The 14,581-nt window shown below is 39.3% G+C and overlaps 1 protein-coding gene across 16 annotated transcripts in view; it reads right to left on the bottom strand.

Annotated features, from left to right (window-relative positions):
* Archease (protein archease) overlaps positions 1–14,581 on the bottom strand; it is a 288,400-nt gene that overhangs the window by 53,565 nt on the left and 220,254 nt on the right. For 3 of the 16 annotated variants that reach the window (XR_016193230.1, XM_089236490.1, XM_089236482.1), the window contains one exon: positions 6,913–7,015. The exons of the other annotated variants lie outside the window; for them this stretch is intronic. Coding sequence is in view for 2 of the 3 variants with exons in the window: in XM_089236490.1 (XP_089092616.1) it covers positions 6,955–7,015 (61 nt within the window). In the remaining variant the exon portion in view is untranslated. The remainder of the gene's footprint in view (positions 1–6,912; positions 7,016–14,581) is intronic. 16 annotated transcript variants of the gene reach the window in all.

The raw sequence follows: 14,581 nt of genomic DNA on the forward strand, positions 1-14,581 counted from the left end.
GTTGTAGGTAGCTACGAAGTTATGTGAAGGTTTTCAAGGTTACCAAACAATTCTACCATAGCAAACAAAGGTAATTTTAATTCTTTGTATTTGATTTTGAGCAACAGTTTCCATGCATGATTTAATGACATAAATTTTAACATTACGTCGCATCATTTTCACTGATTTCATTTGTATCAACAACCCTAGTGGAACAAATACTGTCTGTAACGGACAAGCCGAGCGTTTGTTTCTTGGTTAATACGGTATTTAATATTCCATATACACTTTATACATTATATTACATTTTTTGTCTCGATTGTCTGCATCTACCGGAGGCCACTGAGGACCCCTTCTTTCAATGACCGTCGCCTATCGCCTCTCCTCTGAGAATGTCCCCTTTTTCTCTTTTCTTCTCATTTCGTGCTCCCCCACTTGACGTCTTTTCCTCCTCCTCACTAGAGACGATGCTCCTATAGTCTTTTGGAAGAGGTGTCCATCTCTCACACGCCCCCACCAAGAGCGTAACTTGCCTCTTAAGGGCTTGTTTCGCATAAACCCACATACGCTTGATGCTAAACACATGCACATGCTACCACTGTCTTGAACCATAGTTTTTGCTGCGTGTTTCCACGTACATCTGTGAGAGAAAAACGCGCGTGGGAAAGTCACTGCAAATCGGCTTCTCCTTTTTCTTTCAACGTGCGTATGGTTCCCGTCGTATCCTATTGTCCATTTACGCCATCCGAACTCGTTAGAACTCACTGCTTCACTATTTCTGCTTTTGACCGTCCTTCCCCGTTCTTTTTCTTATCAGTTTCCTTTTTTTTTTTTTTTTTAATCATGGATGAGCTATTGTATACCAACAATCCAGAGCAATAGACTACTCTGCGCCTCTCAAAAGAATTCAGGAATACTGTGGCATTCAATATGTATGAACGGATTACATATACAATACATATCTATCCAAAATTATAATTAAAATATATATATATACATAATTATTACCTTAATTATCTCCTGAATTTACCTGTTCCCAACCTTCTCTTGGTAATCTAGAAAGAGCGTCGGCAGCCTTATGGCGCACTCCTGGTTTGTGTGTCACGACATAATTCCAACGTTGTAATGCTAACGACCAGCGGGTTAATTTGGGACTTTTCGGGGTTGTTTCATTAAGGTACTTCAAGGGATTATGATCGCTAATTATTTCTACCCTCGTTCCATGAATCCATTTTTCAAATTTTTTCAAACCAAACAAGACTGCCCATGCTTCCTTCTCTATGCTTGCCCAATTCTTCTGAGCAGTACTAAGCTTTTTACTGGCGAATGCTATAGGTCTATAGTCTCCACCGCTATTAATTTGCGTTAAACAGCACCCAACCGCATAATTGGATGCATCTGCGTGAATTTGAAATGGTGAATCAAAATCTGGTGTTGATAGAAATGTTACCTGGCTAAGTTGTTCTTTAAGATCCTGAAATGCCCTTTCGGTGTCTATCCCCCAAGGAATAGGATTCACCACTTTTCCTTTGATCAACTCAGTTAGTGGTAATGCCAACTCTGCGTAGTTCGGAATGTATGACCGATAGAATCCTACCAAACCAAGCAGCGATCTCCCCTCTTTTTTAGTAGTGGGGCGTTTTAATTCTAGAATGGCAGACACCTTCTCACGATCCGGAGAATGTTTACCTCCCCCTATGGTATGTCCAAGATAAGATATTTCTTTGGCTGCAAAACAACACTTCTTAATTCCTACTGTCAAATTCACCTTATTCAAATCCTCAAAGACTGCCTTTAAATGAGCAAGATGTTCCTCCCATGTGTTAGAGAATATTACGATATCATCAATATACGCTTGGGCATAGTTTGAATGTCGTCGAAGAACGATGTTAATTTCTCTTTGGAAAGTTCCTGATGCGCCTGCCAACCCAAAAGGCATAGTCTTCCACTGATACGCTCCGTTTGGAGTAACGAAAGCAGTTAATGGTTTACTTTCCTTTTCCATCTTTATCTGCCAGTACCCCCTCAACAAGTCTAAACTTGTCAACCAGTTTGCGGCTCCCGCAATATACATAAGTTCCTGGGCGTCTTTCATAGGAAATGTGGGTATCTTTGTTACAGAATTCAGCGCCCTATAATCAACGCACATGCGCATAGTTGCATCTTTCTTCGCAACACATACTATAGGGTACGCTATTTCCACCTCGGATGGTTCTATAAGATCTAATTCTAACAGTTCACCTACCTGTCTTTCTACTTCAGCGCGATATACCATGGGAATGGAATAGCAATGCGGCTTCTTCCTTATTGTGTTCGGGAGTAGCTCGATTTTGTGCTCTCCCACATCGGCTGGTTTGATTTTATTTTCGAAAACAGATCGAAACTGTAAAATCAACTTCCTTAATTGTTCTGATTGATAGTCGGCCAAGTAAGGAAAATTTAGAGACTTGACCGTATCCAATAAATCTCGTTCACCTGTCTCCACTGGAACGTTCTCTACATCTCCGAACTCCTCTTCTCCCTCGAATATAACATTCACGGAATTAACGTAGGAGATTTTATTCTGATGAAGGTGTTTCACACTCCCGTCATTCATTTTAACCAAAAATGAATGCCTGCCCTTTTCCTCTTGAATCACCCCTGGCCCTTGCCACCGTGCATATAGTTTATTAGACGAATCAGGAATCAAAACAATCACCTTATCTCCGGGTTTGAAAGTTTTATCCGATGACCTCAAATTATAATACCGGGCCATTCTTCCCTGCTGAACCTCGGAAAATAGATTTGCCGTCCGGGCTGCTCGTTCCAGACGTTCTTTCAAATCCTCTAAATATTTTGGCACCGGGACTGTTTCGGTTTGAGCCCCATCAAACTTTCCCGTCCATGAATTTTTTAAAATTGAGAGTGGCCCTTGCGGCGTCTTGCCGTACAATAACTGAAAGGGTGCGACCCCCGTTGTGCTGTTTGGGACCTCTCTGTATGCCCACAATATAAATGGTATTTGAGTATGCCAGTTGCGGCCCTCTTCCCTTATCGCATGATGCAACATCTGCTTTAGAGTCTTGTTGAAGCGTTCGACCAGGCCATTTGACTGAGGATATCCTGGAGTGGAGAATCTTGGACTGGCCCCGATTCTTTTCTCTAGCTCAACAGTCAATGCAGCATTGAAATTCGTACCGTTATCAGATGCAATTACATTAGGAATCCCGGTTCGAGAAAATATATCCAGCAACGCCCCGCATGTTGCTTTAGCCGTAGAGCTTGTAAGTGGAACCGCTTCCGCCCATCTTGTGTGCTGATCGACCAAGCATAGTACATACTTATGGCCTCTAGAACTAACTGGATCAATCGGACCTATCAAATCTATATTCACTACCTGAAAAGGTAAACTAGGTCTTGCTACAGGTGTTATCGGTGAACGATCATTTACACGAATAGGCCTCGTGAGCTGACATTCGTTACAAGATTCACAATGCTGCCTTATGTCCTTTCCCATACCTTCCCAATAAAAAGAATATCTGATCCTCTCTGCTGTCTTCCTTGCCCCCATATGTCCAACGCTGAGTTATGGGCTAATTGCAAAACATTTTCCCTCCTATTTTTCGGCAATACGAGCTGGCCAACACTCTCACTAAGTACTTTGTCGCGATGGTATAATAAATTATCGACTACGTAGTAGCCATTCTTCCCAGATGCGACTTCCTGCCAGACCTTTCCCAAAGTCTCACAATTTTCTTGATCACGTCTGAATTGTTCACTAGATGACGAGAATTCTTTTGCCATCATCATTTCTGATGAATGATTGACACTCAGTAATTCTTTGGGTGTTGTTTCCCCATCTGATCGTATCTCAAAACGCTTATCTGTGTGAACATTCAAAGATTCTACGACTTCCTCATCCCCTTCTTCTTGCTCTGTGTTCAGGCTTTCCTCATTCCGAAAATTACCCAGCCTTTCAATTGTGTTGGGATGAATTAAGGCTTCTTCCACCAAAGATGGTGATATTGCACAAAGAACTTCCTGGTGGACAACATTCCCCAGATCCCCTTCCGGAAGTCCTACTAATAAATTGCTTAACGAGCATTCTACCGCGGGGCCGAAGGCGCCCTGCAAGAAAATAGACGACACACCCTCCTCGGGTGACTTTGGAGTGAGACTCTCCCTCACCACTGTCAATTCTGTGCCCGAATCGATAAGTGCGTTAACTATTTTCCCCTGAATGCTGATTTTGACCCTCTGCAATTTATTGCGCTCGTTATCAGCGTTTTCTTTTCCCATATCCGATTCCCCCAGAGAAGCGACCTTCGCTATCACTCTCTCCCGTTTTATGACCGTCTTCTTCCTTTCGGCAATTCTGTTTGTCCGAACTTGGGGACACCCTAGTTTGCTCTGTTCTTTCCTTTTGAACAATGGGCAGTTTCCTTTCAAGTGTTCCGTGCTATTGCATAGAAAGCAAGACATCTTGTTCGGTTTGATCTCCCAAGGATTAGATTTTTCTCTTCTATTCCCAGAATTTTCTTTGGGCCCCTCCTGTTTGAAACTTCCCTTAGAAATGGGTGCTTCTTCAAACGATTTTTTCTTGGCTGTGAAATATACATCACATTCTCTGGCTAAATCCACAGGTTTAAACCAGTCTTGCCCTTGACGAACACTAATATGAGATGACGTTTCATCATCCAGGGTTTGGAACATTTGGTCCGACACAATTAGATCCCGAAGAGTTTCCAGGTCATTAACCCGCCTCAGTTTGCAATAGTAATCGAACATTGATATCAATCGTGACGCAAACTGAAGGTGCGTCTCCCTTGCTTTCCTTTTAGCATTTTTGAAATTTGCTAAGCAAGTTTGAGGAGATGGTTCGAACTCCCTCAGCACAATTTCTTTGACAACATCATAATTTATGATATCTGTATCACTTAGATATATCAAAGTATTGGCTGACTTCTCTCCCAAAAGATTTAAAAGAATTTCTGCTTTATGTTCATCTTTTACTTGTTTAAGTTTGAACGCTCTTTCTAAACTATTGAAAAACAAATTCCATCCCTCAGGAGCTGTTGGCACATTAATAGTAAGAATTTTAATGCTCTTGATGATGGATTCTAAAGATTCTGGAGTACAAATATTTGTGCCATTAGCTCGGTTTAGTGATTTAACTTTTTCTAACTCCAGTTGGAGCTCTAGTTTTTGTATTTCGAATTCGCGTCCCCTCTCTCTTTCGTCAATATTTAATTCTTCGCTCACGTAAACCTTTGATCTACGCCTTCCCCCTGGCATTTTGCTTTTCAAATGAAATATTTACAGAAATAAAACAATTGAATGCACAGTTACCCCGAGTTCAAATCGAAAGGAAGAGCAGTCACTTACCCTGCTTGTTGTGTCGCTCCTTTGAACCACGGTCGTTCTTTCCTGCGTATCGATGACGACTTTCCCGGACAGTCACTGGTGATGCCACCCTTAGCGTTTTGCTGCCTCAGGCACTCTCAGCTGCCCCTGTTCTGTCTACGAGGTTTTCCCGGAATGCCGATGCTTGTTGTCTCCTTCCGCGTTCCGCTGACTTAGACACCATCAGACGCCCCTGTCCCGTCGACGTTGTTGTCCCGGAGTATTGATGCTTGTTCTCACCTTCAGCGTTCCGCTGACCTAGACACCATCAGACGCTCCTGTCCCGTCGACGTTGTTCTCCCAGAGTGTTGATGCTTGTTGTCACCTTCAGCGTTCCGCTGACCTAGACACCATCAGACGCTCCTGCCCTGTCGACGTTGTTCTCCCGGAGTGTTGATGCTTGTTGTCACCTTCAGCGTTCCGCTGACCTAGACACCATCAGATGCTCCTGTCGACGATCTTCCCCCTTGCAGATAATATCTCCGCTTGCTTGTCGATGTATTTTTTTCTCGTGGGATTTCATATCCCGTAGCTGCCACCAGATTGTAACGGACGAGCCGAGCGTTTGTTTCTTGGTTAATACGGTATTTAATATTCCATATACACTTTATACATTATATTACATTTTTTGTCTCGATTGTCTGCATCTACCGGAGGCCACTGAGGACCCCTTCTTTCAATGACCGTCGCCTCTCCTCTGAGAATGTCCCCTTTTTCTCTTTTCTTCTCATTTCGTGCTCCCCCACTTGACGTCTTTTCCTCCTCCTCACTAGAGACGATGCTCCTATAGTCTTTTGGAAGAGGTGTCCATCTCTCACACTGTCGAACCCCGATTTAATGCCACCATCCCACCCAAAGAATTTTGGCGTTATATCAGATCGCAGACATAATAGCGTTTTGGAGAGGCTGTATTACATAAATTCACATGCTTATTAAGAAATGTATTTCAGTGTCTCATTTATGTTGCATGATGAATAAAATAACCTATTTTATACACATTCAATTTTAAGTTGAGAAAATTCATAAAAAATGGTAAACTGTAAAATCACTTGAATATCTCTCAATATAAAACTTAACAGAAGCATACTTCCCTCTGAAATTATTGTAATTTCAGCAACACATTTTATATGTGCAAAAAAAAAATACGCAAGGGGGGGAAGGTGGCATTGTTTTTAGTCCATACCCTATTGGTTTTTCTCGAGAAATATCTTGCTTTGAGTAATTTTCTTTATAATCATAATTTTTTTAGATACTATTGAAAGAACAACTCTTTTTGACATAATTGAATTGAGCAAATTAAAATAGATTCCTCAATAGCTACCTGAACCACTCAAAATTTGACCAGTGCAAGTAAAAACATGTATACTGTTGAAAAACTTGTCTTGGCTATATAAATGAGAGGGAGGACATTAAAAAAACCTTTAGAAGCTTTGCCAACTGAAAAGCAATATTAATTCTTTGAAAATGTTATTATCATATTTACTGATTAGCAAATTTTGTGAATGGAAATATTAAAACAATTAATATAATTGACGACAAATAATATCATACTTTTTAACTAGCGAGACCATACAACACTGCAAAATTTCTATGTTAATTCAAATAAGGTTCCCCGATCCACAAGAGGTTGCTAAGGATGTGTTTTAGAGCGAACCTGAAAGTAAAGTGAAAATATTAAGTAAGCTGCGTGCCAATAGGTTTTTTCACTTCATCTGTCTGACCGAAATTTCAGGGTAGAAACATGGCTCGAAAAATTGAAAAACATTTTAGGCGCTGGCCAAATTTCTTGGCAGCCAAGCATATTTTTAGGAGAAATAATCCAAAGTAAAAACAAATTATATTCAACTTTTTCAGCACTTAGAGATGATCTTCACATATTGGAAGATGCAGACATAAACTCCAAATATTTTGTGATCTACATAGAAAATTTTAGGTGTCAATATGATTTTCTTTTTTGCAATGTTGGCTCCTAAGATTTGTGAAGCCCTAGGTAAATACATCTAGACATGAACAAGTGCATCTGTGTGCAATGCCAGGCCTCCCTTGTAAAACACAGTTGATGCATTTTGGATCCTACTGTGATAAAATGGTGGCGAGTCGACAAAGTGCTATTGTGCACGAATTATATCTCTACTTATGCAACTAAAGACTGTTATAATTTGAAATCAAATATACAGTACATTTAAAGATTGATAAGCATAATAAAAGTGTTTGTTTCTTCCTCTTTCTAATTTCAGGTAAATCAACATTTGAAGATGCAGATGAAAATTTATGAATCTTAAAAAATTATATTCTTGAAAGATGCAATTTCTAAGAAAAGTACAACCAATAAATTGTGTTTATATAACATGAATTGTGTTTATGATAACTCTCTATGAACATATGTTTGAAATAAAATGTTTTTTTGTATGACAAATCATATGTGCAAGTTGTTATTTAATTCATGTTTCTATTAATCAATCATTCATCTTCTAATCAACTCAAATGAAATATATTGTCAAAATGAAAGTTATCAGGTGAAATTATTTGTTGGAAGCTAAATATGAAACAGATAAATTGATGAAAGATCTTTAATATAGACGTATATATATTTTAAATATTGAAGTATTCACTTCCATTAACAGGTAAGTGCTCATTCATAGAAAATCGTGTTCTGATATTTTTTAATACTGAGGAGAAACCCATAGTTTAAAATATAGAACTATAATACGCAGCAAGGCAGTTAATTTTTTTAATTATAAGTTATCAATAATTTAATATTTTAGTTGCTCCGAAAATAATTTGCAATTCATTGTTTCAATGAATTTAAAAGGAATAAAAATGGGTAATAAAAAATCATTTTTAACAAATTGGTCTTAAAAAAAAGTTACACTCAATATTGAAAATAGTATTCAGCTGGGGCCTCAAGTAGGGCCCCCGAGGCGAATAGGGGGCCCAAAAATCTACAATTATTTTGCATAATAACCCATTCAAGAAGAGCCCCCCCCCCCCAAAAAAAAAGGGAAAGACACACTACGACCATAGGTTCAACTAGCTTAATTTAAAATTTTGCATTTTGTTGTAAGAATTTTATTTTTTTCAAATTTTGATTTCATCAGTATGCGACCCGCTTATATGCAGCTGGGGTCCCAGATACTCGCTCAAGTATCCAAAAGTGGGATCCATGAGCTCGGACAAGAAAAATACCGAATCTTATTCTAAAAAAAGTCGCAAGATGAAAAATGCAATGTCTCATACGTTTACAAAATAATTAAACTAGCTGGCGATGTTAGAGTAAAAAAAATTGCAAAGCACGGGTGACAAAAATGTGTGGCGAGTCCCTCGGAAAAAAAAGTTTGTTTACAATCAGTTGTAAACATGAAATCGCTGCCACCACCCACTGCGGAAAAACGATTGTTAAATAATTAGTAGTAGTTGTAGGCTTCAAACGGCATCCCGATTGGTTAGCGATCTGTTACTCTCGAAACCAAAAATTTTCTCTCCCTCTAACTACTGTTTCACGTCACGTGACCTTAAGGACTGGTAGTTCATAGTATCTCTTAACTACTAGTAGTTGAAGCGGCCCTTAGCTGCAGTCCTCCGACCGGTAGTTCACTAGGACTAGTAGTTACTAAGGACTGCAGAAATAGTTCACCCCCAGGGGGTCAACTATCTCTGTGGTCCTTAGCCGAAAAAAAGTAGTTAAGCGCTGATTTGTCCTTAGCTGGCCAGTAGTTCGACTCTTCGGTACTAAGCTAAGGACTTTTTTTTAGTAGTTACTTAGGACCGCTGCTAAGGACTGCCTAGCCCCAGCCCTAAAGCAGCAAGAAAAGTAGTTCACGGCCATCTGGAAAAGAGGAAATTTCGCCTCTGGCCGCGAGATCTCGCTGTAATATTTAGCGATGAAATATGCTGTTATATGCACTTAGTCGACTCAATGTCGACTAAGTGCTATTGTGCACAAATTATCTCTACTTATACAACTAAAGACTGTGTTATAATTTGAAATAAAATATACAGTACATTTAAATATTGATAAGCATAATAAAAGTGGTTTTTTTTCTTCCTCTTTTTAATTTCAGGTAAATAAACATTTGAAAATGCAGATGAAAATTTATGAATCTCAAAAAATTGTATTCTTGAAAGGTGCGATTTCTAAGAAAAGTATAACCAATAAATTGTGTTTATGATAACTCTCTATGAACATATGTTTGAAATAAAATGTTTTTTTGTATGACAAATCATGTGTGCAAGTTGTTATTTAATTCATGGTTCTAATAATCAACTTCAATCAATCATTCATCTTCTAATCAACTGAAATGAAATATAAGATCAAATGAAAGTTATCAGGTGAAGTTATTTGTTGGAAGCTAAATATGAAACAGATAAATTGATGAAAGATCTTTAATATAGACGTATATATCTTTTAAATATTGAAGTATTCACTTGCATTAACAGGTAAGTGCTCATTCATAGAAAATCATGTTCTGATAATATTTTTTAATACTGAGGAGAAACCCATAGTTTAAAATACAGAACTATAATATGCATCAAGGCAGTTAATTCTTTTAATTATAAATTATCAATAATTTAATATTTTAGTTGCTCCAGAAAGAATTTGCAATTTGTTGTTTCAATGAATTTAAAAGGTGTAAAAATGGATAATAAAAAATCATTTGACAAATTGGTCTTTAAAAAAAAAGTGGCACTCAATATTAAAAATAGTATTCAGCTGGGGCCTCAAGTAGGGCTCCCGAGGTGAATAGGATGCCCAAAAATCTATAATTATTTTGCATAATAACCCTTTCAAGAAGGGAGCCCCCCCCCCCCAAAAAAAAGGGAAAGTCTGCCCCGAAAAGGCACATTACGGCCATAGGCTCAACTAGTGCTGTTAACCTTAATTTAAAATCTTACATTTTGTTGTAAGAATTTTTTTTTCTTCAAATTTTGATTTCATCAGTATGCTACCCACTTATATGCAGCTGGGGTCCCATATACTCGCTTCTTCAAGCATCCAAAAGTGGGGTCCATGAGCTCGGACAAGAAAAATACTTTGACTATTATTATATACTGAATCTTATTCTAAAAAAAAAGTCGCAAGATGAAAAATGCAACGTCCTCATACGTTTACAAAATAATTAAACTAGCCAGCGATACTAGAGTAAAAAAAATGCAAACACGGGTGACAAAAAAATGTATGGAGAGTCCCTCGGAAAAAAAAGTTTGTTTGTGAGTTGTGGCATCGATTTCATGTTTACAAACATGTTTGTTTGTAAACATGAAATCGCTGCCACAACCCACTGCGGAAAAACGATTGTTAAATAATTAGTAGTAGTTGTAGGCTTCAAACGGCATCCTGATTGGTTAGAGATCTGTTACTCTCGAAACCAAAAATTTTCTCCCCCTCTAACTACTGTTTCACGTCACGTGACCTTAAGGACAGGTAGTAAATAGTACCTCTTAACTACTAGTAGTTGAAGCGGTCCTTAGCTTCAGTCCTCCGACCGGTAGTTCATTAGGACTAGTAGTTACTAAGGACTGCAGAGATAGTTTACCCCCAGGCTCAAAAGAGAGAAAAAGAAAATTTTTGTATCTACACAATGAGCGGATGGAATTGTCTGTTTTTTATGCTGTGCAATTATACCCAACTGAAACACGTTAGACACATGAAACTACAGAATTAAATTATATATTCCACACACAAAATATAAACTGAAGAGCAAAAAACTGCAGAAATTACAACGAAAATGGATTGATTTCTCTCCTGTTAACAATGGACTATTAGACAGAACGATAATATGTAAGTTTTTATTTCAATCATTGCAACGATTTTTTTGTCTCGGAAAATCTAACCTTCATTCGGTAGATGTTTACATTTTGTCTGTATATATATAAACTGAAGAGCCAAAAAAACTGGTACAGGCATGCATATGCAAATAAAGAGATATGGAACTAATCAGAGTACGGCGCTGCAGTCGGCAATGCCTATATAACACAACAAGTGTCTCGCATAGTTGTTTGATCGGTTACTGCGGCTACAATGGCAGGTTATTGAGATTTAAGTGAGTTTGAAAGTGGTGTTATAGTCGGCGTACGAGAGATGGGACATAGCATCTCCGATGTAGCGATGAAATTTGGATTTTCACGTACGACCATTTCACGAGTGTACCATGAATCATAGGTGTAAAGTTATTCAAAATGTTGGGGGGGCTCAATTTAAATATAATGAACCCTCGTTTATACGACGCGTCGTATAAACGAAGTTTGGCCGCTCATACAGGTCAAAACGACGTATAAATGCGAAAATAGTTTTACTGAAATTTTTTGAAAATCACCCCTCTTCTTCTCCAGCCATAATCCTTTTTTAAAGAATTTAATAGTTTTAATTCAAAATCATTGGTTTCTATTTCTGTGGAAAAAATTGTGGTAGGCTTTGTGTCATGGACAAGGCCTTAAGTTTCGATATGAACACTTTCTTTGTGTCTTGAACCTCGCTGTCTGTACTTTCTTTCTTTCAAAAAGAACACGCGGACCAGGCTCTTTCGGATTTAGCCAATTTTAGCCAATACTCCTGTGAAGGGGTGGGACCATGTCAGAGAAAACTTTTATAAACAATACACAGCGTTGTTGCTACTGACATAATGATATTGGGATCATCGGATTTGTCTTTGAAATAGCTAATAGACGATACCAATATCGTCTATTTACGTTGCAAACTTCTCGAGATAAAGCGCAAAACAATTTCGCTACGAAAGCGGGACGCGAGCCTGGTGTCCAGACCGGGAAAGCTATTTAAACCACAGTAGTACCCAGGGCCGCAACTAGGCGCTTGGTCAGTCGGGACAAGCACGTTCCCCGGATATTTTGGCGCCCCTTTATAATGCTGAAGAAGAGGTTAGATGGTAAAATTTGTGCCCCCTCTGGCCTGGCGCACCAGACCACCCTGCTCCCCCTAGTTGTGGCCCTGGTAGTACCATTAGATTTGTCTTAAAAATGCCTATCATTGGCTTATATTTGCATTGCGAAGCCGGGCCTTTCACTTACACAAAAGAGATTTACCAGTCCACGGGCTTCCAAATGTTTAGAACAGCGGTTCTCAACCGGTGATTTGCGGAGCCCTTGGGGCTCCTTGTAAACTCTCCAGGGGCTCCACGGCCGCTTAAGAAAATTAAAGAAAACTAAAATTTAAAAAAAGAATTGTAAATATTTTTAAATAGTAAAAATAAATCAGTAACTCTGATAAATAATTAAAAAATTGGCCTACGGGGCTCCGCCATAGAAGTTTTTTACTTGAAAGGACTCCGCGAGTCAAAAAAGGTTGAGAACCGCTGGTTTAGAACGACTGACTTATAGTACGAAGGCCGCAGCTAGATAGGTACTTGGTCAGCACGGGGCAAGCTCGCATTTTGGCACCCACTTGTAATGTTGAAGTAAAGAGGTTGTTGGTTAAGAAACTAGATTAAACATTTTCCTCCCCCACCGTTCAGTAAATTTATTGATGTAAAACATAAAACACAATAGAATTCGTACCCCTCAACTTTTCTTCACTCTTCTCCACCCCTCTAAATAGTGGGCCAAGTGAATGGTTATTGCCTCGAGCTGGAGTCCTGTCAGCACCAACTTTGCGGGAAGGGTGCGGGCATGACATCCATCCCAAGAAAGTAGTGAGAGATGAGCAGGCCTAGACATAATAGAGTTCCCAAAAATCCTCCTAAAACAGTGATTCTAAACGTTTTTCAAACCGCGGCCCGATGAATCAAATTTAATGAGTCTACGGCCCGGTCTGCAATAATTTACTCGTTCATAAGGTAATAAATAATTAATAAACAGCCAATTACTCTTTCATTCAGTGCAAATTGATTGATGAATTAATTAAAACCATTTACACAAAAAAATTTATTAATTAATTTAAAGCCCTTTTAATCAATTTAGGGGCCATCAAGTATTACGTCAGCATCAATGGGAGGAAGGGGGTTTCCGATTTGCTGACTTTTGATGAAAAGGGGGGAGGGGGGGTTTGGATAATGCTTACGTCATCAACCACCCTTTATGAAAATATGAAATTTTTTTAATGACATCTTACTCTGAGCGGCAAAAACGAGAAAAACATTTCGATAGTTTGTGGGCAGTTGAAGTAACATCCCCCTCCCCCATTGATAAGTGCCCTATGGAGCCACTTTAGTGATCTTTAAATGTTTTACGGAACCAAGTGATCTGGAAATGTGTCCGGTCCTCTTAAGTGCTCCGGAACTGTGCCAAGCATTACTCAAGTGATCCGTAATTATATGCCGTGGATCACTTAAATAATCTGAGAATGTGCCGCGGTTAACTTGAGTGATGTAGAACCGCACTGGGGGCCACTTAACTGCTCTAAAACTATGTCACATCTCACTCAAGGGATCTCTAAATGTGTCACGGATCGTATAAATGTTCTGGAACTGTATCCCGGGTTTTGTGATCTGAAAATGTGCCATGGGGCGTTTAAATGCTCTGGAATTATACCACTGGACACTTAAGCGATCTGTAAATGTGCCGCTCAGCTCATTTATACAAAATTAGGTTGGAGGAGGGCAGGCCGCATCAGTTAATCCCCAGGGCCATATTGGGTCCGCGGGCCAAGGGCATTTATGCGATTCATCATTATATGGCTTAGAGGGTGGATCGCAGCGAATTTATTAAAGATAAATTTTGAGTTTATAGCCTTCGAATAACATTGAAATTAACAGAAATTGATTATAATCACACACACATACATATATATCGTGTCCGGAAAATTCACCGCCAGCAATTCACCGACAACAATTCACCGCCGGAAAATTCACCGACCAACAATTCACCGCTAGGAAAATTCACCGACCAACAATTCACCGCCATGCAATTCACCGCTAGGAAAATTCACCGACTAGCAATTCACCGACAACAGTTCAATGCGAGGGAGTGAGCGATTGAGTTACTGAGTGAGTGACCCAGTGAGTGACTGAGTGACCGAGTGAGTCAGTGATTGAGTGACAGAGTCAGTGATTGAGTGACCGAGTAAGTGATTGAGTGACGGAGTGAGTAAGTGATTGAGTGACGGAGTGATTGATCCAGTGACCGAATCAGTGATTGAGTGACCGAGTGAGTGAGTGACCCAGTGAGTGAGTGAGTGACCCAGTGAGTAAGTGATTGAGCGGGTGAGTGAGTGACCCAGTAGTGACTGAGTGACCGAGTGAGTAAGTGATTGAGCGAGCGAGTAAATTGG

Source organism: Pholcus phalangioides, unplaced genomic scaffold, assembly GCF_987345545.1.
Source record: "Pholcus phalangioides strain wild (caught in Gottingen) unplaced genomic scaffold, Ppha-v1.0 ptg000009l_1, whole genome shotgun sequence".
NCBI classification, from domain to species: domain Eukaryota; kingdom Metazoa; phylum Arthropoda; class Arachnida; order Araneae; family Pholcidae; genus Pholcus; species Pholcus phalangioides.